Source organism: Peromyscus californicus, unplaced genomic scaffold (genome assembly GCF_007827085.1).
Source record: "Peromyscus californicus insignis strain IS unplaced genomic scaffold, ASM782708v3 Scaffold_10__1_contigs__length_136768540, whole genome shotgun sequence".
NCBI classification, from domain to species: domain Eukaryota; kingdom Metazoa; phylum Chordata; class Mammalia; order Rodentia; family Cricetidae; genus Peromyscus; species Peromyscus californicus.
In genome coordinates, this window is record NW_026294391.1 from 12,281,436 (window position 1) to 12,305,642 (window position 24,207).

At 46.1% G+C, this 24,207-nt stretch overlaps 1 protein-coding gene across 5 annotated transcripts in view; it reads right to left on the reverse strand.

The window, feature by feature from the left end:
• Otud5 (OTU deubiquitinase 5) overlaps positions 1–24,207 on the reverse strand; it is a 35,000-nt gene that overhangs the window by 8,047 nt on the left and 2,746 nt on the right. For 4 of the 5 annotated variants that reach the window (XM_052747095.1, XM_052747262.1, XM_052747177.1 and 1 more), the window contains 4 exons: positions 13,377–13,470; positions 1,376–1,440; positions 1,135–1,291; positions 888–1,036 (listed from right to left, as the gene is read on the reverse strand). In XM_052747095.1, coding sequence (XP_052603055.1) covers positions 888–1,036; positions 1,135–1,291; positions 1,376–1,440; positions 13,377–13,470 — 465 coding nt within the window. The remainder of the gene's footprint in view (positions 1–887; positions 1,037–1,134; positions 1,292–1,375; positions 1,441–13,376; positions 13,471–24,207) is intronic. The other variant, XM_052747366.1, reaches the window with a different exon arrangement.

The window sequence follows — 24,207 nt, forward strand, 5'->3', positions numbered from 1 at the left end:
TAATGACGGCAAATGTACTCCATTAATGCTAATCATAATGTGGCATATGGAAACGCTAATATTCTCACAATCATTCTGCAAATCTAAACCTTTTCTAAAATTTATTAAAGAGCAAAACAAGCCCCCCACCCCGCCCCCTCCCGGGGTTGGAGGGTATGTTAATGCTAGAGTGTTTCTTAAGATGAGGCAGGACCACCTTCTGTTTGTAGGAAGTGAAACCTGAATAGAGGATTTCAAAATCCCCAGGAGGGGGTACAGGGAAGACAGAGAAGCGGGAGGAGAGGGGGTGGAGAGGAGGGTGAGGAATAGAAAAGCAGCTTAGGAGGAGGGGGAAAGGGAGGGTCAGGGGACAAGATGAAAGGAAGGAGGAAAGAATAGGGAAGATGAGAGGAGAGAAACTATGAGAATGAATGATTATCTGCCAGTAGATGCTGGGAAAATGAAAAGCCATCTTCTGACACTAGGTCTCAGGCCTGTGGAGTATTGGCCCAACCTATACAATCCGCCCCTAGGGTCCATTCCACTAAGCTGTGTGTGGGTCAGGGTTCCATTCCAAGTCTGTGCCCTCAACTGTGTCTAACTGCTACGCACTTGGAGAAGATCCATGTGGAAGCCTGGATATCCAGTCCAAGGTATCCTAAAAGGCCACTCTCAACAAGCATAAGATGGGTGAGCCGCCTGGCTCTGCCCCGAGTGCTGGGATTAAAGGTGTGCGCCACCACCGCCTGGCATAGAATGAATGACTTCTGATCAACAGTAACTCACTAATTTTATATACAGCTCAGAGTTCAGGGGAGACTCAAAGAGGAGAGAGGACACTTTGTGGGCTAAGGGCAGAACCAACACTCTGTATCTAGCAAATACCCATGGGACAGGGACCCACTTACCCCTGGTTTAAATGACGGTAGGCCCAGCCCCACACCAATAGTGGCCTTGTTAGGATTCACTACTGAATTATAGTGGATATTCCGGTGGTAGCTGACACGGATGGGCTCATCTTCATTTTGATGGATCCCATGGAATGTGTTGATAGGTTCTGCAGAGAAAGAGAAGGAGGGAGCATCCACAAGGGACCCAGTATGGTTGGCTCTGATGAGGCACCATTAGACCCTCACCTACCCACTACAGAAGTACCTGTGCTATATTGATACACCTCCACAGGACGGTTGTACATCTCCGCCATAGCCTGCATCTCAATGTGGTTCCCATGGCAGTTGTTTTTCCTCTTCCGATTGATATAGGTGGTGAAGTCTTCTGTGACATAGTTGGAGAAGTAGTCAGCATTCTTCATCTGTGGAACAGATTGAAAAATTAAGAACTGTGTGCAAAGGAGCTCCTCCTCCCCTCCTGTCCCAAGGCCTCCCCGGGATCTCACCAGATAGTCCATGCAATGCTTTCGCACAACTTCATGCATGTCCTGGTCTCCATACACCTGGTCAGCTAGAGTTGCAGGGACAAAAGAAAGAAGAGGATGGAGTCAGAGCTGTACCCACAAGAGTTGGAGTCACAGAACATCATTTATTAAGGGAAGGATGGGCTGAGGAACTAGGGAAACTCCCTTTTCTACACCAAGCCCCAGACAGTTCTTTCCTTTTTGTGTGACAAGTGGCAAGCAAGGGCTGAAGATGCACACACAAGCCCTAAGAATGTACAAGTGGAATGATCAGAAGATTATCTTCATCTATCTGCAGCCACAAAGTAAGTTCAAGGCCAGGCTACATGAGACCCTGTCGCAAAAAAAAAAAAAAAAAAAAAAAAAAGGAACAAGCTCAGACAATGTTGAAGAATGAGAGAATATAAGGTGTACAGGTAAGTGCTGTTCAGCCAGATGGCTCAGTGGATAAAGGCTCTTCCTCCAAGCCTGATGCCCGAGACTCCCATGTTTGAAGGAAAGAATCAACTCCCCTAAGTTGTCCTCTGACTTCTATATGTGCCCTGTGGCATGCCACCACAATCTCCACACCTACCAATAAATAAAAATGTAATAACAGAAAGCTCTAAAAAGAATAGTACAGCCACATCAGAGGTATTTCTGGCAAATGAATTTGTCCCTTAGACAAACCAACAACCTAAGTCCTGTAAGCAGCCCCAGGAACCACCTATTCCATACCCCCTTCTCAATTTTTACTTGAGGACACTGAAGTTAAGGGGAAAGTCTGGCTTATTAAAGGTAACTGTGGTGACAATGTTAAACTGGATGTCTCCTCAACAAGTAAGGATGGCCTCTGTAAATTCAAAGTAAAAAAGGAAGTCCGGTGGTGGTGGTGGTGGTGGTGGCGGCGGCGGCGGCGGCGGCGCAGGCCTTTAATCCCAGCACTCGGGAGGCAGAGCCAGGCGGATCTCTGTGAGTTCGAGGCCAGCCTGATCTACAGAGCGAGATCCAGGACAGGCACCAAAACAACACAGAGAAACCCTGTCTCAAAAAACTTAAAAAAAAAAAAAAAAGTGAAAAAGGAGGGTATTACACACCTATAACAAGACTGAGAGTCAAAAGAATTGCTAAGGTCAAAGACAGCCTAGATCACACAGTGAGACTCCATTTCAAACCAAACCAAACCTCTACATTCAATGCCTGCCTACCACCACCACCACCACCACCACCACCACCACCACCACCACCACCACCACCACAAAAAAGCCACCATGCCCTCACCATTATGAGAATTTTTTTTTTGCTTTTTCAAACCACCTAGCTATGATTAGAATTTTAAACAGAAGAAAACACTTAAGTTCTGCCAAATAGTAACTAGTGAGGTAAGTCGAGACAAGTGACTCTGGCTACCAGACAGGTATGACCTTGTAGACCTCTTGTGGACAGTAAGTATAAAGTGGTAGAGCCCCTCTATCACCCAATACCGACTGATTTCACAAGGCCTCTACTGAAGGCAGAGGACGGCTCACACCTAAGCCCACCGCCAGCTCAGAACCTGATATATAGCAAAAGAAATTGGGTCTAGTTTGCTAAGCAGCCATACAGGCTGAGGCATGGAAGCAGGAGTCTCTTCTCCCATAATGTGGGTCTGAAGATTAGGCAAGCCTGACTTCACTGGCTGCCTTGAAAAGGGAATTTCCCTGTGTTTCCCCAGAGGGAGATTCACGGCTCTGATGGGCTCCCCTTAGGGCACAGGAAAAGGGATGCTAGGAATGGGAACATGCCCATCAGCCAAGCCGGCCAGTCTTTCTCTGAAAACCTGCCAGAAGGTCTTCACTGCCTTCTGACTCCCTCCACAAGGGTTCTGCATGGTGTGGAAACAAAGGCTGCTCGGAGCTAGAAAGTGGGCAGCTACAACGGCCTCGAGTCATCCTAGAGGTGCAGATACCTGAGGAGTGGAGGAGAAGGGGCTGTGAAGGCAGGAAGGGGTAGCCCCTTCACTGATGTAAACAAGGATGTGGCTTCTGTGGCCACACTCCCCCCTCAAGCACTTCCAGCAAGTCACATGTCCTGCATACTAGCTAGGGGTGGGGGTTGGGGGACGCTGCTGCCTTTCTTAGAAGCCAGGACCACAGAGGCTGCTGTGGCTGCCTGGGCTGCTGGAGGAGCTATTTCTGTAGGCTAAGCTTGGAGGCAGTGCAGTCTGCAGCTGCCATAAACAGGAACTAAGAGAGGAGTGAAAGGGTTAAATAGGGTGGGCTACCAGGCTCAGTGAGCTGGGCTGAGATAATGGGGAGTATGTATCTCCTACAGAAGGTACAGAGCTAGATGTTAGATTTGGGGGAAAGGGGGGGGGCAACAGGGTCTCTTTTCTTTTATCTTGCCTTTTTCTGGCAGAAAGTTCATGCCACCTCTTAGCCTTTCATCTCTGGGTTGAAATGTCTTCATTCATAAAGTGGGGACAGTAACTCTTCTTCCACTGAAAATGGTATTATAAAGACTACAGAGAGCTGGGAATACATCTGGGAACCTGGGGTGCTAGCTAGGTTCAATCTCCAGTATGGGGATGGCACTACAAGGGAAGGTAGCTGAAGCATACATAAGCAGTGATCAAGAAACAGGCACTTCAGGCCAGGGGTGCGGACACATGCCTTTAATCCCTGCACTCAGGAGGCAGAGGCAGGAGGCTCTCTGAGTTCAAGGCCAGCCTGGGCTACAAAATGAGTTCCAGGACAGCTAGAGCTATGTAGAAACCCTGTCTCAAAAAACCAAACCAAACAAACAAAACCCAAACCAACCAAACAAAACACAGGCATTCCATTTGTCATGAGGACAGCAACTCCTAGCATACTGCAAGCTACACACCGGTCAGCCCGAATGCTCCGAGAATTGCTTATTAAGGCCTTCCTCATTTGTGTTGCACTTCCTCTGCCAGAGGAAAGCCCCAATGCAGAAAGGAGGGGTATCCCTTCAATTACAAGCACTGCTAGCTCTGTACAGAATCGAGTCTTTGGTCAAAACTCTGACAAGCAAACTCCAGTCCAACGGTAATGCTGGTTTTCTGTGTAGGTCCTTAGATCCAGGCACGTTACAATACTTGTACAGAGACTCATCCCAGCTTTTGTAAGGCACAACCTCACACTGACTGTAAGATGGGCCTTCGGTTTTTTTTTTTTTTTGTTTTTTTTTTTTTGTTTTTTTTTTTTTTTTTTTTTTTTGGTTTTTCGAGACAGGGTTTCTCTGTGTAGCTTTGCGCCTTTCCTGGAACTCACTTGGTAGTCCAGGCTGGCCTCGAACTCACAAAGATCCGCCTGGCTCTGCCTCCCGAGTGCTGGGATTAAAGGCGTGCGCCACCAACGCCCGGCTCGGTTTTTGTTTTTTTTTTTAGGTTTAGACACTTGGCTGGAATAGTACTCTATGTAGCCCAGGCTGGCCTCAACCTCACAACAATCCACCTTCTCTGGCCTCCAAGTGCTAGAATTCTAAGTATATAACACCATACCCAGCACATACCTTAATTTTGTAATTATTAACATGGAATAAAACATGCATCTCTTGACCAAGGAAACACACACAGTATCTCCCTATCGAGAGGAAAAAACCTTCAATGTTATAGGCAAAACACATCATAAGATGAATTAGCTTTTCTAATTTTCCTAGCCTTACCACTTCTGTCCTTAGGAAAATTCCTCCTCCTCCTCCCAGATTAGCATGTGGGGGCCAGGATGGGCTTCCCTGTGGGGGGCCCAAGGTGGGAGAAAGAGTGGCCCACTGGGCCCATAAATGCAGGGGGAATTCAGAGAAACTGTTTTGACAGAAACTGAAAGTCCTCCTCTGCTAACACGGCACTTGGCCATATGCACCTGTTTTCTTCCTCCAGGTCCAGCTGGAAGGGGATTCCCCCACTCCAGTCCACCTCTGTTCCCTTTCTAAGCAGGGCCCACAAATTCCCAGCATAGTCCTCTATCATTAGTTCTACTACAGACTTTCAGACAACTCATCTGATCCTCACTAAAACCCAAACCCAAACCCAAACCCAAAGTCCCACAGGATGGAGGCGGTGCTGACACAGAAAGAGCACAGCTAGTTCAGGATCACATATGTGCTGTCAAAGGTGGGAAGGCACCAACATCTGGTGACATCCCCCCCACCTCATGGTCCACAGTCACCTTACTTCGCTAAGGGCTAGCCTTGATCCTGTCTACTCCAGGTCCCCTGCTAGCACAGGAATCAGTTGGAATAAGGGGAGGATAACAAGTACCAGGGAGTGCACACTTCTCCAGATTCAACACCAACGTTCCTCCCCAGGCACCACATGACTTTGCTTTCTCTGAACATACAAAGATACTCACATACAAGTGCACATATGTACCCACATGCAGCCTGCAGAGCCTCCAAAAGATTGAAACCTTTGAGACTAAATACCCACATGACCAACTCCACAACACAGAAGCACGGCATACAGTGAGTACTTGCCCTTGTCACCAATCAGGAAAGACTCAAGACTAGACAAGCTGTGAGGCTGCGCGTACTCAGGAAGCGATACCACTTCCTACCCAGCCTTTGCTAGGGAGAGGGAGGAGAGGAATGAGCAACACCTCTAACAAACTTCTTTCATCTTCTCTCTGCTGCCCTAAAATGTAACCTGCATTTGCCTGAACTTACAAGGAGAAGCAAGACAGAGAGAGTCTTCTGCCTCACACCTGCAACAAACATTATCTACTGGATGTTTATGAGTTTTGCCTGCATCTACATGTCTGTGCCACATGCATACCTGATGCCCACAAACAGGAGAGGGCACTGGATCCTTTGGAACTAGAGAGTTAAGGAAAGTTGCGAGCCACTCTGTGAATGCTGGGAAGCCAACCTGGGTTCCCACTTGTCAGAGTGGCAAGTGCTCTTAACCACTGAGCGACCGCCCCTACTTTTCTTTTATTACTTTATCATTACATTTACTATCTATTTTGCACATTTGCATGCCCAAGCACATGTATAGATCAGAGGACAACCTGCGGGAGTCTGTCCTCTCCTCTCATCACATGACTCCTATGGATTGAACTCGAGTACCCAGGCTCAACAACAAGCACCTTTACTGACTGAACCATTTCACTTCACCAGTTCAAGTCCGGATTTTTTTTTTTTTTTTTTTTTTTTTTTTTTTTTTTTTTTTTTGGTTTTTCGAGACAGGGTTTCTCTGTGTAGCTTTGCGCCTTTTCCTGGAACTCACTTGGTAGCCCAGGCTGGCCTCGAACTCACAGAGATCCGCCTGGCTCTGCCTCCCGAGTGCTGGGATTAAAGGCGTGCGCCACCACCGCCCGGCTTTTTTTGGTTTTTTGAGACAGGGTTTCTCTGTGTAGTTTTGCGCCTTTCCTGGAACTAGCTCGTATAGCCCAGGCTGGCCTCAAACTCACAGAGATCCGCCTGGCTCTGCCTCCCAAGTGCTGGGATTAAGGGCGTGTGCCACCACCACCTGGCTCAGATTCTTTCTAAAAGGCAGTAAATGGTCCTCCCTTGCTTTGGAGGGACCTGGGAACCAGGTCCTCCTCAGGTTGCTGTCTGGCTGCTTCCCTACCATTAAGTTCTGCTAAAGACAAACAAGGAAGTTTGGAGGCTGTGCAGAGGGCTCAGGAGGTCAAGGCGCCTGCTGCCAAGCCTGACGACCAGAGTTCGAGCCTAGAACCCAACGGGAGGAAGGAAGAAGATAACAGACTTCCCAAAGTTTTCCTCTGACCTCCACATAAACATACCATGGTGTGCACGCACGCTATGTTTAATAAAGGAAGCTTAGCTTTTGTGAAGAACCTAAAAACAAACCACACAAACGTGGGTACACACAGCAGCAAGGGGCAATGGTAACCTAGTCTGCTCTCTACTGTCCTGCTCCTGCGGGAACCTTGGCCGCACTAAGGAAAAGAGCCAGGAAAATACCCACCCACCTATCAAGAACTATGGAATGCACACCCAACTGTTCCACTGGGTACAAACTATGGGCAAGACACATGACCTCAGACCCAATCTGAGGTCTATACTTTTCTGCTTGAGGATTCCCATGGGAAACTGGAAAACACAAAGATGCTGAGCACAGAGAGGTCAATGGAGAAAGTTGTACAGGAAATAGCACAGAGAAATCTCCTGTGTCTTGATACAATCTCAAACACTGCTGTTTTGAGATTGGCTGAGTGACCTAGATAAAGACAGGGTCCTGGCTTTGTGAGGCCTCAGTTTCTCATTTTATAAAGCTGTCAAATCTAAGGCCAGGGGGTTGGCATATGCCTTTAATCCCAGAATTTGGGAGGCTAGAGGTAGGCGTATCTCTGAGTTCAAGGCTAGCCTGGTCTACAGAGTGAGTTCCTGGACGGACAGCCTGTGCTACACAAAAAACCCTGTCTCAAGAAACAAAAACAAAAACAAAAAGTTGTCAAAACTAAATAACAAGGCATGATGGCAATATGTCTGAGACAGGAAGCATGTCACAAGTTCAAGGGCCAAGGCTACCTGGTCTCCAAGAAAGTTCTAGGCTAGACAGGATCCTAGAGTAAGTCCCTGCCTCAAAAAAACAAACAATAATAAAAAGCAAAATCTTAAAAATTATCTAAGAGCCATCCTTCCCAGTGTTGATGATCCATGGTCCAAGACCAAAACAATAAAAGAAGTGGATCTGGCTATATTTCTGGGCCATAATACCAAGTCCCAGCTCCTCTCTCCTGAGGCCCATGCAGACACATCTATGTAGCTTCTACTTGGCCCAAAGGTCAGCATCACTGCCATGGCCAGGGTTAGATGTTTCTGCTGAGTCAAAGCCAAATGGAGGAAAAGGGAGTGAGGCTCATTTCTAGGAGGGAGGTTATCTGAGCACAGCAGGGCAGGGTGGGCCACAAGAAACCCACCTCCACCCAAGACTTCACTGATGCTCATGAATCTCTAGGAGGAGGTGCCAGGGAGAAATGGGTACAAGCAACTGATACTGGTTCAAAAGTGCTGCTCAGATGTCAGTGGCAAAACAAAGGACAGAAAACCACCTGTGCAAGATTCTCAGCAATGGAAGAATAAATTCTTCTAGCTGGAAGAAGGAAGGTCCAGAGAGGTCAAAGTACAGACAAACTCAGAAGCTGGAGCAGTGGTTTTCAACCTTCCTAATGCTGCTACCCTTTAATACAGTTCCTCATGTTGCGTTGACCCACAACCATACAATTCTTTTCATTGCTACTCCCTAACTCATTTTGCTACTGTTATGAATCGTAATGTAAATAATTATCTGTTTTCTGATGGTCTTACATGACTCCTATGAAATGGTCATTCCTCACACTGGGGTCATGCCCCACAGGTTGAGAACCACCGAGCTAGGGCCATCCTTTGGACATCTGAAGGTTCCCATCAAACTCTACCACTGTCACTTCCCTCTCCATCCCTGGTGGTGCTGGGCATCAAATCCAGGGCCTCCTGAATGCTAGGCAAGTGCTCCAATACTGAGCTCCACCTCCTGCCTTCTCTTCGGAGCTTCGACCGACTCTACTTCATGGGCTACTGACTGGACCCTTTCAGGAGGGCCTAAAGCACACAGATGCATGCGCAGCACACAGTAGGGTTGGGGAAACAACAACAAAGTGCCATACAGGTGTGCAACCCACTCAATTCTAACTCTCCATTTCATGTTCCCTCTACTGTTTACGACACGGGAGGAAGTTAAAGCCTGCAGGCCTTTGCAGAAAGCTGGAGATGATGGCCATCTGTCCCTGTATACGCTAGGCTAGAAACAGGGGGACAGCGGAAAGCCTGGGGACAAAGTCCCCTTGCCCGGCACATGTATTGTGTACATTGCACCAGGGAAACCTCTAGGAGGCCTAGAGACGGGGGCCGCGTACTTCAGGGGAGAGGCCATAGGACTCCTGAGCTTTTACAGAGAAAAGCTGAGGGCAGCCCAGTCGGGGGAAATGTGTAGCCATAGTGCTGATAAGGAAAGGCCTTCAACCTGCTGTGGTCAGCTCTTCCTGTATGCTTTGGGCCCCTTACTGGAAGGCCCAATGGAGGGGGGAGCTAGATAGACACACACATACAAAAAAATTGCTCTTGATGTGGGTTACTATTCATACCAGGTCAACAGCCCCAAGCTGCCTCAGTGAGCATCTGAGGCCAGATGCCCAACAGTAATCTTGCTTATCCGACATCCAGCCCGAGGTTAATACAGGGCCTAGAAACTAACAGGTCCTCACCTTTTCATTTTCTGCCTTCCTTTTATCCCAAAGATACCTTCAAACCAAGGTCCTTCTCTAGTAAATATCACAGGGAGAAAATGACTTCCAGTCAGAGGGGTAGGAAAGTTGGGATTTTTCTCCAAACCAACGGAAACCATTACCTGAATAGTTTCTGCTTGGTAGAAGGTAAGCAACCATTTGTCCCAGCCATTCCACAAATAGTTCTGGCTCTGAGACACAACTGAGAACAGCAGCCAGGCTTTACCAGTGCTGCTAGTCCATGATGACCTCCTATGTATCAAGCATTGAGAGATTTATCAAAGTAAATCAATCCATAGCAAAAGTAGAATCCTGCTGGGTGGTGATGGAGCACGCCTTTAACCCCACACTCGGGAGGCAGAGCCAGGTGGATCTCTGTGAGTTCGAGGCCAGCCTGGGCTACAGAGTGAGATCCAGGAAAGGCGCAAAGCTACGCAGAGAAACCCTGTCTCAAAAAACCAAAAAAAAAAAAAAAAAAAAAAAAAAGTAGAATCCTTTAAGCCATTCTTCAGGTAATGAAAGAGGGTCCAGAAAGAAGAGCCAGTTGCCCAGGAGTGGTACCTGATCCAGTCTAGCTTACACCAGACATGGGGGTCACCAAGAAACTAAGAACAGACCTAGGAAGAAGTCAAGGAGCCCTGGGGAGCACCACCATTTCACAGATGAGGAAACAGCCTAAGACCCACACAGCAGTTATAAACTGGGGCTAGAATTAAAAGGCAGATCTTTGATTCCCAGCTATTTTCCCTGGAACCACTGGTGTGGGAAGAGAACAGGCTACACTCTTATCTCCCTTTGAGTCGGTATGGGATTTCACAAATACTTGTTTGGTCAAAGATTCATAGCCACAAGGGACTCAAAGATCTAGCTCAGGCTTAGTAGACAGTATTAAGAAATTACTAGCCAGGCAGTAGTGGCGCATGTCTTTAATCTCAGCACTCAGGAGGCAGAGCCAGGCGGATCTCTGTGAGTTTGAGGCCAGCCTGGGCTACAGAGCCAGATCCAGGACAGGCACCGAAACCCTGTCTCGAAAAAAAACAAAAACAAAACCAAAAAAAAAAAAAACCAAATACAAAAAGAAGAAGAAGAAGAAGAAGAAGAAGAAGAAGAAGAAGAAGAAGAAGAAGAAGAAGAAGAAGAAGAAGAAGAAGAAGAAGAAGAAAAGAAATTACTAATTCCAGCCTGGCACAGTAGCACACATCTTTAATCCCAGCAGAGGCAGGTGGATCTCAAAGTTTGAGTCCAACCTGGTCTACATAGACAGTTTCAGAACAGCCAAGACTAACAGAGACAGACACTCTCAAAAAAATTACTAATTCTGGGCTGAGGAGATGGCTCATAGGTTAAGAGCACTGACTGCTCTTCCAGAGTTCAATTTCCCAGTAACCACATGGTGGCTCGCAACCACCTATAATGGGATCTGGTGCCCTCTTCTGGCGTGCAAGCATACATGCAGGCAGCACACTATACATAATAAATAAATGAATCTTTAAAAAAATACTAATTCTTAGCTGTGCATAGTGGCTCACATCTATAATCTTAGCTCTTAGGAGGCTGGAGCAGGATTATTCCAAGTTTCAGGCTAGTATGGGTTAGAGAATGAGACTCTGTCTCAAAAAAAGGAAAAAAATTTAATTTTGCTAGTTGTGACAGCAGTACTTTGCTTATGTTAAAGACAGAAACCAATATAGATATATCGGTTAAAGAAACATACAGAAATATTTATTAATGAAATGATCCTGTGTCAAAAGTTATACTGTAAAAATACAGTTTCAGGGTAGTGACAAAGAGTGGGTAGGGTAGTTATAAAGTAAGGCTATGTGTTAAAATGACTGTGTGTGTGTGTGTGTGTGTGTGTTTTTCAAAATGGTGTTCCTCTGTATAGCAGTCCTGGCTGTCCTAGAACTCTCTTTGTAGACCATGCTGGCCTTGAACTCACAGATATCAGCCTGCGTCTGCCTCCTAGATTAAAGATTGTGTTGGGGAGTTTTTTGTTTTTGTTTTTGTTTTTTTCGTTTTGAGACAGGGTTTCTCTGTGTAGTTTTGCGCCTTTCCTGGATCTCACTCTGTAGCCCAGGCTGGCCTCGGGAACTCACAGAGATCCACCTGGCTCTGCCTCCCGAGTGCTGGGGTTAAAGGTGTGCGCCACCACCGCCCGGCTTGGGGGGTATTATTTTAAGGTGTATTACTTTTGTTTATGTTGCATTTGTTTAACTCTGTGAAGCTGTGTTACTTACTGTGCCTGTGTAAAACACCTGATGGGCTAATAAAGAGCTGAATGGCCAATAGTGAGGCAAGAGAGAGAGGCCAGGCTGGCAGGCAGAGAAGATAAAGAGAAGGAGAAATCTGGGAGGAGGAGAAACCTGGGAGGAGAATCAGCAGCCAGAGGAGGAGGAGGACATCAGGGGCCAGCCGCCCAGCTACACAGCAACTCATGGAGTAAAAGTAAGATATAAAGAAGAAAAGGAAAAAGCCCAGAAGCAAAAGGTAGACAGGATAATTTAAATTAGGTTGGCTAGCAACAAGCCAAGCTAAGGCTGGGCATTCATAATTAAGAATAAGCCTGTGTGTGTGATTTATTTGGCAGCTGGGTGGCAAGCCCCTCAAAAGAACAAACACAAACAATAAATCTGCACAACTATCACTCAGCTGTGTTAATGACTTTTGAAGCTAGATGATTGCATCTGAAAGGGTTCACTATTTTCTCTACTTTTGTGCAAGCTAAAAGAAAAAAAAACCCTAATATAGAAATTTGTAAAGATCTAGATTTTTTTGGGTGTGTCATAAGACAAATATATCTTTGGCTGGCATGGAACATGCTCTGTAGACCAGGCTGGCATTGAACTCATAGAGATCCACCTGCTTCTGCCTCCTGCATGCTGGGATTAAAGGTGTGCTTCACCACCCCCAAATTCACACACAGGCACAAGCATGGAATAGAGAGACCTTCCCCAACAGACCACACCACAGAAAACTCTGGGTACAAACTCTTACATACCAAAGTGACAACAATGTGATGTGGCTAACTCAGATATAAAATCCTGACTATTATACTTCTTGTGTAACCCTGGGCAAGTCACTCCCCATTTCTGAGACACTTTTCTCATCTGACAAGTAGAAGCAACATCAGTCCCCACGGTCACCTAAATTGTGGGATAATAAAAGGCTTTCCCCGGGCAGTGGTGGCGCACACCTTTAACCCCAGCACTCAGGAGGCAGAGCCAGGCGGATCTCTGTGAGTTCGAGGCCAGCCTGGGCTACCAAGTGAGTTCCAGGAAAGGCGCAAAGCTACACAGAGAAACCCTGTCTCGAAAAAACAACAACAAAAAAAAAAAAAAAAAAAAAGGCTTTCCATGCCAGGTGGTGGTGGCTCAGCCCTTTAATCTCAGCACTTGGGAGGCAGAAGCAGGCAGATCTCTGAGTTCGAGGCCAGCCTGATCTACAAGGCAGTCAGGACCACACAGAGAAACCCTGTCTCAAAAAACAAACAAAAAAGATAGATAGATAGACAGACAGACAGACAGATGGGTTTCCTGTAGTGTTAGTCTCTAAGTGATGTCACTTTATTATTACTATTGCTGTAATTATTATTCACTCAATAGAATCCAAGACCAGAGGCCAAACACTAACATTAGATTCGTGCCTGGATATCCTAAAATACCAACTAGTTAACTATGCCTCAATCCTGTCTCAGGGGCTACTACTGACAACTGGGACACAGCTCAGAGATATCCGTAAGCCCCCCAGCCTGCATGACCAAGGCAGATACTCACCTACAGCCCTGAATAGACAGGCACCATCCTCCTTCATCTGCTTGATGATGAAGCCTTTCTTGTCCCGTAAGGCCTTTTCAAACCAGTGTTCCTGCTAGAGGAAAGAGCCGGAGGTCAGCAACAGGGAAATCTGTTACCCAGGAAAGGCTTACCCCCTCCCCAGGGTCCTGCCCTCAATTCCTGAGAGGACCAGATGATTGGCAAAAAGGATACTGGGAAATTCCCAGTCCTTCTCGACTACTCCGACTACAAAGCAAGAGGTTCAGTCACTGGACAAGATCAAGACTTAATCCCAGAGAGGCCCCAAATCCCCTGGAAACTTCATCTGCTTTCAGGTCCCTGCTCTAGATATTACAAGACCTGGCCCAGGCAGCCAGAGGCCTAGACTCCATAAGTGCCTAGATGGAGAATGTGGTTCTCTATCAAGAAGTTGGACCCAGGGAAGATGCTGAAGAGAATAACTAGCTAAAATGTAGATCTTGAGCCTATAAACATCTGGGAAATTCTAAGAAATACTGTGTAAGGCAGAAAGAGAACCAAGTATGATCTCACGTGTGTCCAAATATATTTATATATACATGTACACAGTCTCTTGCATACGTATGTAAACAAACATATATATAGTACAAAACATTAAAAAATAGGCAATAAATATAATCCTAAGTATTTGTGCTATAGGTGATTTTTCTTAACCCCCTTTCCCAATAAAGATACACAATTCTTCATCCAAAATCCCAAATTCCTAGATGCTCTGAACATCAAGAGACTTGAAAAAATACAGAAAACCCAGTCTTAATCTAATTCATGTCCCATCATAACCTGAACAGAACCGACATATACTCAGACAACCTACTTGAGGGTGAAGATTCAAATATTTTCATGCAGAAACATTCAGGCACTTGACCATAAGGTACTTCTCCAGCCTCTGCTAAAAGTATTCTATAATACAAAGTCTAAACACCAGGAGACTTTTCCAAAGTCTGCATATTTTCTCAATTCCAAATTACATTGGATCCCAAAGGGTTGGTTAATTGAACCTATACAAACCCATACTTCCAAATTAAAATAATAATGACCTTGACAGCGTTAGACATTTCCATTTCAAAATGAAGCAGAAGCAGATCTTTCTCAGGCTCCTCACGCCCTCTGCTGGCTGCCAGAAGCAGACAACTTGACCCAGCAACAGGGCTGTACTACAGAATATGAAGTCTATTTCTAGGGGACATTACCCTACCTAGGAACTTAGAGGATCTCTGCTAAAGATGACTACAAAAGGCTATTTCTGTAGCCCACTACAGGCAACGGGTATACTCCATTCCCTAAAAACACAGGAGAGATCGCTGGCAGAGTGGGCAGAGTGTCTGGAGGTCTAAAGCCCTGGTTTTCTTGTTGTTTTGGTTGTTGGAGACAGGATTTCTCTGTGTAGTCCTGGCTGTCCTGGAACTCACTCTGTAGAAAAGCCCTGGTTTTCAACCCAGCCAGCTCCATCCATTACTGCACTGGTTCCTGGTTGTAGGAAGCTGCCTAAACTTGTCATACCAGTTATAAAAATGGGAAGCATTTGGTCTACTTGACACATCTGTCAAGAACTCAGGACTTCTGGCAGGACCTAAAGAGGCTCTGGAATAACATATATGCTGAGGTGGCCACTAAACCTAAGAGGGGAAGAGGCCAGCATAAAGAGATGATGTACAATGGAGATACCTCAAGAAGCCCTAGGTGAGCGGCTAGGCGGAAGATGAAGAGGGACAAGGGAAGACCCAGGCAGCCCCACCCTGGGGGGGGAGGTGTGGCGTCATTTGCAGAGATGACAAAGGCACTGGGAAGCCTTTCATGTGCCTCCCTGCTGGTGCACAACCTTCCAGCAGCCCAGGCGCTCCTCCCACCCTGGAGGCTGTGCACTAGTACACTAGTTAGTTCGTCCCTGGTCAGTTAGTTAGTTCACACTGTCAGCCATCTCCCGGAACCATGAGGCCTAGTCCATCCAAGGGTGTCCCGAAGAGAAAAGCTTAACTATAACCCCACACTGATAAAAGGGATGAGTGCAGAGGGAAAGAGCATCCTCCCAGGTATGGGGGGAAGATAGAAGAAAGGGCAAGAAGAGAAAAGGGGCTCCCAGTTAATCATCTCCCAAAATATGAGTCACCCTACGCCGGACAATGAGGACAGAGAAATGAATCAGACTTGTCTCTATCCTGATAAATTAGGGGAGGGGTAGAGAAATAGGCCACGACCACACACAGTATGAGTAGGACTGCAAAACAGATGAACACTCCCTGGCTTTTGTAAAACAGAAAGAGACCTTACCCTGACACTAAGGCTGGCACTTGGGCAAAGCATTAAGACCCCAAGACCTCCAGAAATGCTTGATAAGTGGATGAGAAAGTCACTGCTGCCACTCAGCACCAGAGATGTTCAGAGCCTGGCAATGTGCACAGTGGAGCAAAGATCGAGCAAGACTGGGCGGCTAAGCAGGGACAAGCAGGGAAGATGAACTCACATCAGCTGAGGGCTTTGCCCCATGCCAGGTGTCAGATGCAAAGGTGACCTCATTCAATTGTCCTTACCACAACCCAAGTGGCAGGAAGCAGTATCCACGTTGTACAAAGGCGGAAAGGAGCTGCAGTTTGGGTGCTAGCGAAGCCTAGTACTATAGCAGCAACACATGATGTGCCATGAGCAGGGACACATGCCTGGCAGCAAGTCCTGGGGAAATTCTGGCTTGTCCCCAGAAATAAAGAAGCCTGAATAGACAAGACCTTTTGCGTAAGTGGGGTGTGGATCTTAAGGTAACTGAATGGCACCTAGGCCTGAATCTAGGGGATGAATCACTAAGCAGCCACTGGCCTTGGCACCCAGCTGAAAAAGCTAGGGCTCTCTTTCCCTCCCTCTCCCACTTTGGGAAGAAAATGTTTAGGAAGTGCTGGAGTGCTAGAGAATAGTTTACTATCAGTAGGTTTAGTCAGGAGTGATGTCCTGACCTGAAAAGATCAAGTCTCAACCCTGAACTTTACAAGTTCAAGACCAAGCCTGGAGCAGAGCCCCTCCCTATCTCTAAGCCTCTGTAAAAGGACTGGACAATGCTCTCCCCTCAGGGAGTTTCCAGATAGGTTTACCTCACCACTTGAATGTGGGTAACGCCGTCATATAGGCGGGGGTCTCAGGCTGAAATCAGTGTTCCTCGCTTCATGACCAGCTGCCTCACATTCCCACTGTCATGCCTTGCCACTGTGATGGACTATATCCCCAACATAAAGCTCATGGCAGGTATTCTGTTACAGCAACAAGAGAAAAGTAAGAAAGTTGGTACCCAGAAGTGGGGCCATTGCTGTGACTATCTCATCACACAAATCTGTAGGCATTTTGAGGTGCTTTGCAGGAAGAATTTGGAAGGCTTTGGTCCTGTTGGCTAGATAAGACCTAGAGTGCTGAAGTAGAGCTTTACAGTATATTCTGGTGGGAATGTGGAGTAACAGAATACAGACAGAAATGTGAACAATAAAGTCCTGGTTAAGGAGATCTCAGCTAGGTACAAGGACTAGAGGCCGTTTGTTTTATATTCTGGCAAAATAATCTGGCTCATTTCTGCCCACCTGATCATTTGAGTGATGCTGAATTTAAAAGTAATGGACTAAGTTGCTTGAAGGAAATCTGAAGTCAGCATAACTTCCAGGCTATAGTATAGTTATAACTTACTGTGGTTATTATTGCATCAATCCATTGAGAAAGCACAAAACACACCCAAGATGTAGAAAATGTACAGTTTGGTGAAGAAAACAGCATCAGCTAGGTTGAAGTTTTAACTGGGCCCATCCTTATAATCCTAACACTTGGGAGGTAGAGCCAAGAGGCTCAGGAGTTCAAAGTCAGCCTCAGCAACATAGCTAGTTTGAGGCCAGAATGGGCTACATGAGATCCTGCCTCAAAAAAAAGTTATGGACATAAATATGCAGTTTGACAAGAAAAAGAACGTGGCTGCCTTAAAGTTGAAGATAGTTAGGATTGGACAAACTGGCTAGAAGTGTAATGAAATTTGTGCAATTAAGGAAAACCTTAAACCCTGTATGGTATATATATTGCCTTGAGGGCAAGACTCTACCAGGAAAGGCTCCAGGATATAAAACTAAAAAGTCAGTTGAAAAACATTCACTTAAAAGGCTAATGTCTAAAAAGCAGTCTCTAGACCAGTGGGGTTCTCAACCTTCCTCATGTTGAGACCCTTTGATACTGTTTCTCATGTTATGGTGACCCCAACCATAAAATTATTTTCATTGCTACTTCATAACTGTGATTTTGCTATGATTATGAATCATAATGTAACTATCTGATATGCAGGCTATTTGCCATGCGACCCCTAAAGGGGCTGGGACCCACAGGTTAAGAACTGCTGCTCGGGCTGGAGAGATGGCTCAGAGGTTAAGAACACTGACTGCTCTTCCAGAGGTCCTGAGTTCAATTTCCAGCAACCACATGGTGGCTCACAACCATCTGTAATGAGATCTGGCGCCCTCTTCTGGCCTGCAGACATACATGCAGGCAGAACATTGTATGCATAATAAATAAATCTTTAAAAAAAAAAGAACTGCTGCTCTAGAGTAAAATGCAGAAAACACTCTAGAGAAGTATTTTCCTGTTCAGTCAAGGCGGCACACAGAGGCCACAGCACCTGTGGTCCAAGGGGGCTAGGCTACATCTTGAGCTGGTAGCATAACTTAACGTCATCCACATCATGTTGCTTTTTCAGATGTACAGAATTCAGCAATGAGATAATCATACAGCCTTGCACCAAGGTTTCAGAAAGCCAATGAAACCAGGAAGTGTGAGGCAGGGTCAGATTTCCTGCAATAAGACCCTAAGAGGTCATTTTATGAAGCTATGGAGGTGATGCCTACTTGCAATGGTGCCCTCAAGGATATTGGAGATGCCAGAAACATCTGCCAAGGAAAGCTTTGGGCACTGAATAAAGTTAACTCAAGATAGAGGCTACATACAGCCAAAGCAACAGAGCTTGTTGGACACATGATGCCATCAAATGCACGAACTCAGTGTTTAGTGTCTTCCCTGCTGAGTTTCAGTCTCGTTTTCATCTAATCTTTCCTTGCTAATGTACCCATTCCTCTCTTCTGGAGTGGGAGAGTGTTTGCTCAGTGCCACTGTATATTAGATAATACAACTTTTAATCCCAGCACTCAGGAGGCAGAGCCAGGCAGATCTCTGTGAGTTCGAGGCCAGCCTGGGCTACAGAGTGAGTTCCAGGAAAGGCCCCAAAGCTACACAGAGAAACCCTGTCTTAAAAAAAAACCAATAAATAAATAAAATTAAATAGATAATGCAACTTGTTTTGCTTTTTAATTTCACAGGGACTCACAATGAAGAGATTACTTTGAGTCTCAGAACAGACTTTGAAAACAAATTTTTTGAGGCAGGGTCTCACTATTCAACTGTGGTTGGCCTAGAACTCAGAGATCGACCTGCCTCTACCTCTCAAGTGCTTGGATTAATGGTGTACACCACCTTACCTGGCCTTGAACTTAAGATTTTTGAACAACGCTAGAACTATTAAGAATTTAGATACTCTTACAAATGAACTAAATGTGTTACCTATCTTGAGATGGCTATGTGACATTGAGGACCAGGAGTAAAACATTAACATTTAAAAGTAACAGGTTTGGGTGCCAAGTTGAGAATCAGTAGAGTTGTGATAGTTAATCCTGTCAACTCGAATGGGTTTGAAATTACCTAGGAAACACACATCTTGGTGTGCCTTCGAGGGATTTTCAAGAGCATTAACCGATGAGGGAAGACCCACCCTAAACACAGCATCATTCCATGGGCTTGGGGTCCTGGGCTGAATAAAAGGGGAAAGGGGGAAAAGGGGAAAGGGGGAAAAGGGGAAAGTGAACTGAGCACCAGCATTCATCTCTGCTTCCTGACTGCAGACACAGTGTGACCTCTGCCTCACTCCTGCCACCAGACTTACCCACCATGAGAGACTATATCACCTCAAACCGTAAGTAACAATAAACCATTCCCTGCCTTCAGATGCTTTTGTCAAAAGAAAAGTAACTAATACAACTGTCTTTACAGAGAGAGGAGAAGATTTAATACGGAAAGGGAAACCACACACATACGCAGAGAGAAAGCAATGTGAAGACAGAGGCAGAGATTGGAGTGATACAGCTACCAGAAGCTGAAAAGGTCTAGATTCTCTCCTAGCCCCCCTAGAGGATGCTCAGTAAGTACCAACACCTTGACTTTGGCCTACTGAAACCCATTTGGAACTTCTGACTATTGAAAGTGCAACAGAATATATCTGTTGTTCTAAGCCACACAGTCCATGGTTATTTGTCACAACAGCCACAGGAAATTAATGCATCCTCCTCGTAGTACTCCTTTGGGATGTGAGCTCCAGAGCTTTGTGGCTGTGAGACAACACAGCATGGCTCCCATTCTGTACGATCCACCTCCCTAAGGAGGGGGTTAAAATTAAAAAGCAGGAGGGGCCTGGAATCCTCCCTTTCAGCCTGGGAAGTTGCTGACCTAGCCTGTGGGTAAAAGAGCTGCCAATAAAGGGGGAAGGGTGCAGGGAAGGATGGCAACAGCATTGGACAGATGTCTTCTCAGAGCCCATGGCCAAGAGGTGTTTAGTATTCTAGGCCTCCCAGCTTTGTCCCAGCAAGCTTGGAGCCAACACCACCCCCTCACCCAAAACACCCAGGAACACTGGCTCTGCTCCAGGGGTAATAAACAAACACAGGCGATCTATCCAATGAGAAACACGGACATACTGCTTCTCTAAAGACCCATACAAGCCCACCAGAATAGAAGAAAGAGGAGGACTCCCCCAACCTATTTCTGGGCCACCGAGGGATTACAAAGCCCCAAGATCCCATTATTTGGCGATAAAAACAAATAAAGTACTGATATATGCTACCCCACAGATGTGCTCTGAACGCATGCTAACCAAAAGAAGCAAAGTTACAAAGGACCTACATTACTATATGATTCTACTTGTTTCAGAATAGCTGATCAGTCCAGACAAATTAGTGGGTTGCCAGGGGCTGGAAAGAGATGAAGGAATTGGGGGGTGGGGGTTAAAAGGTATTAAAAAAATGATGGGGGTGGGGGTTAAAAAGTATTAAAAAATGATGTTAAAAATATTCTAAAATTGATTGACAGAAGTACAATTCTATGGATATCTTGAAAGCTACTGAATTATACTTTTATTTTTCTTTTATTTTGGTTATCCTAGCATCTCATTCTTTTTTTGGGGGGGTGGTTTTTTCGAGACAGGGTTTCTCTGTGTAGCTTTGCGCCTTTCCTGGAACTCACTCTGTAGCCCAGGCTGGCCTCGAACTCACAAAGATCCACCTGCCTCTGCCTCCCAAGTGCTAGGATTAAAGGCGTGTGCCACCACCGCCCTGCTTATCTTAGCATCTCAACACTAGCTCAGGTTGGTGTCAAACTCTTGGCAATCCTCTTGCCTCAGCTTCCGAAGTGATGGGATTATAGGTGTAAGCCATCACATTCAAAAATTGTGCACATGAGTTTCATCACAACAAAACTGTTAAACAAACACAAAACCACTAAAGAACCTATAGCATCTACCAGGAAGAAAGCAGCTCAACACTGGCTGAAACATCATAGCACATCTTCTAAAAGGTAACATCTGCAGAGCCAAGGGTCATACATAAAATTCCATGAAGGGCAGAAGAGTGTAAAACAGGAAATTAAAGACAAGATTACATACAACTTTCTTCAGAGAAATGAGTCCAACTACCCACCTCATCACTACCTATTTAATAGGTAGAGAAATCAAAATCCAAGTCAGGTGTGGTGGTACATGCCTTTAATCCTAGTATTTGGGAGGCAGAGGCAGGCAGAGCTCTGAGTTTGAGGCCAGCCTGGTCTACGGACTAAGTTCCAGGACAGCCGGGGCTACACAGAGAAACTCTGTCTAGGGGAGAGAGAGAGAGAGAGAGAGAGAGAGAGAGAGAGAGAGAGAGAGAGAGAGAGAGAGAGAGAGAGAGAGAGAAAGAGAGAGAGAGAGAGAGAGAGAGAGAGAAACAGAGAAACAGAGAGAGAGAAACAGAGAGAAACAGAGAGAGAGAAACAGAGAGAGAGAAACAGAGAGACAGACAGAGAGACAGACAGAGAGACAGAGAGAACATGCAACTGATCCTGAAAAGGGAACTGCCGAAAGACTACACAAAAGTTTAGAACTAGCCAGGTGGTGGTGGCGCACACCTTTGATCCCAGCACTCGGGAGGTAGAGACAGTCGGGTCTCTGTGAGTTCGAGGCCAGCCTAATCTACAGAAAGAGTTACAGGACAGGCACCAAAACTACACAGAGAAACTGTCTCAAAAAATCAAAAAAAAAAAAAAAAAAGAAAGAAAGAAAAACAAAAAGAAAAAGGACTAGCTGGGTGGTGGTGGCGCACGCCTTTAATCCCAGCACTCAGGAGGCAGAGCCAGGTTGATCTCTGTGAGTTCGAGGACAGCCACCAAAACTAGACAGAGAAACCAAGAAGAAAAAGAAAAAGGACTAAAATCCATGTTGCCAGGTCAGGGACCATGTGCTGCTTCCTACCAGCCAAGCACCCAATTCCAGATGGGCAAGCTTCTAAATGTGAAGAGCTGTGTACTATGGACGGACAAGCCCTCTTGGGAAGAAAACAAGATGGTTCTGTGGCAAATTATTCATCCTGAGCAAAACGAACCAGTCAAGGTGGGCAAGGCTAGATATCTACACTCTAATAACCCTCATGAATTTTTGCCCTAAAATGAGAGTTCTACAATAATCATAAAACCAGTTCAACAATTAACACTAGAGTTTGAACTCTGTCAAGCCTGCCCAGCTCCAAACTCCAAATTCTTTCCACGTACAACTGTGGAACTTGATAGCTGACCACAAACACTGCCATGCATCATCCTTAAGCCTCATACCAAAGCCTGCCCATCAAAGCCCTATGGCTGGGGAGCAAGGAGGAAAGAGAAGGAATCCAGCTCCTCTTCAAAAGACACCCACTATTTACTGTCAACTTCAGGTACAGGGGGCTTTGAGATCCCTAAAACCCCAAAGCTAACCGACACCTCCTCAGCACATGCGCAAGAGAGTAAGGAAAGTGCAGAGAGCAGATGCAGAGCGGCAGCTCTAGTAGTTCATCCTGCCAAATTGGACAGCCCTAGAAGTGGACCCCGGACACACTGACTGCACTGCTAAGCCTAGCATCTTCCACTGTCTCAGCATGCATGCCCTTTCTCCAAGATCTCTGTGAGGTCTCCCAGCTCAGGATGCTTGTTAAGTCATTGTTTTCAGTCGACAAGCTCTCAGCCAGGTGACCATGCCTGGAAAAGGAACTCTCTGACATCATCTCCCTCCCAGCACCTTGACCCCAGATACCTGGAGAATCCTAAAGGGATCGAGTACACAGTCATGGAGCTGAAAGCAGATTCACCATGAGACTAATCATCATGCCCTTTTGCCGGTGTCAAGGCAGCCTCTAGGTTCCAAACATCTTCAGCGACAGCTGTGGACCAAGATCAGGGTAGCAGGACCAATCCCCCTGCTTCTCATCTCCAAAAGGCCCCAAGTTGGGCCAGGGGAGGCAGGGAGAAAAGGAATAGCTCTGTCTTCCCTTTGTCCCCACAGCAGAACAGAAAGCCTCTCCCCTGTCATACGGAAGAGCAGGTTTTATGAGTTTATCAGATCTTACTTCCAAGTTCTTATGAGGAGGAATGTTAAGGGCAGAACTGCAAGGGGATCTAAGAATGTGGCCTTTTGCATCTTCATGAACAACATACCTTCTCTGTCCCTGGAACAAGGAATGTAAGAGGCAAAGAGACTTTACAAGAACCAGGGATTCATGTAACTCCTGGACCTGACATCTGTGAATCCAGATGATTTGTTCTGTCAGAAATGATAGGAAAGGAACAAGAACAGTAGATGTGAGACCACACTCTGCCCCCTGTAAAATGGAAAACAAATGAAACAAAAGGAAATGGGATGGGAGAGAGATTTTCAAGACCCTGGAAGTGGGAAGCAACAACTGAAATAGGGTCAGAATCTACCACTTTGCGGAACACCTCAGGCTTCTGCTCCCAGGATCTGACAACCTTTTTGGCTCTGACCTGAGGACAAGGAACTGTTAAGACAAGAACACCCAGGTCTTCTGTCCAAAGGAAGAAGCCTCTGGCCATACTGAAGATGACTTCATGTCCTCTCCCTGGTGACAGAGAATCACCTGGTGTGTTGGGAGGAGAGCTACGTGCCTAAGCAAGGATTCAGACCTCAGTCCCCAAGGCAAAGAGTCTCCTGTCCCAAAAGGAAATGTTTCAGATGAAAGAGGCCCAAAATATTTTCCTCAGAATTGTACCCTGCCCATGTCCCTGAGCCTCAAGTGCCCCCTAAAGAGAATCTTATGTTCCTAAAAGACTCCTATAAAGAGCATACTTATGTTGTCTTAGGTGACAGCCCCAAAGATTCAGGTCTCAGATCCTAAGGTGTAGAGCAATCCCTCAAACAACTGATGTGATGTTGAAAGCCCTTGGAAAGAGATTAAGACCATGTTCCTCAGGGACCTCATAACCATGCCCCCAAAGAAAAGTAACAGCACTCAGTCCTGGTGGGAAACAGCATCCTGTCTCTGGAGAGCACTCCAAGTTCCATGAGGAGGAACTTCAGACATTACCTCTACACACAGTTTTCAGGAGCATGCATGGAGCTCCTGTTCCTAAGGAAAACCTTATGTCCCAGAAAAGAGAGCCTCAGGCCCTGGAAGGCAGGGTAAGGAGGAGACCTTTGACATCACCTCTGGGTCTCCATACAGTC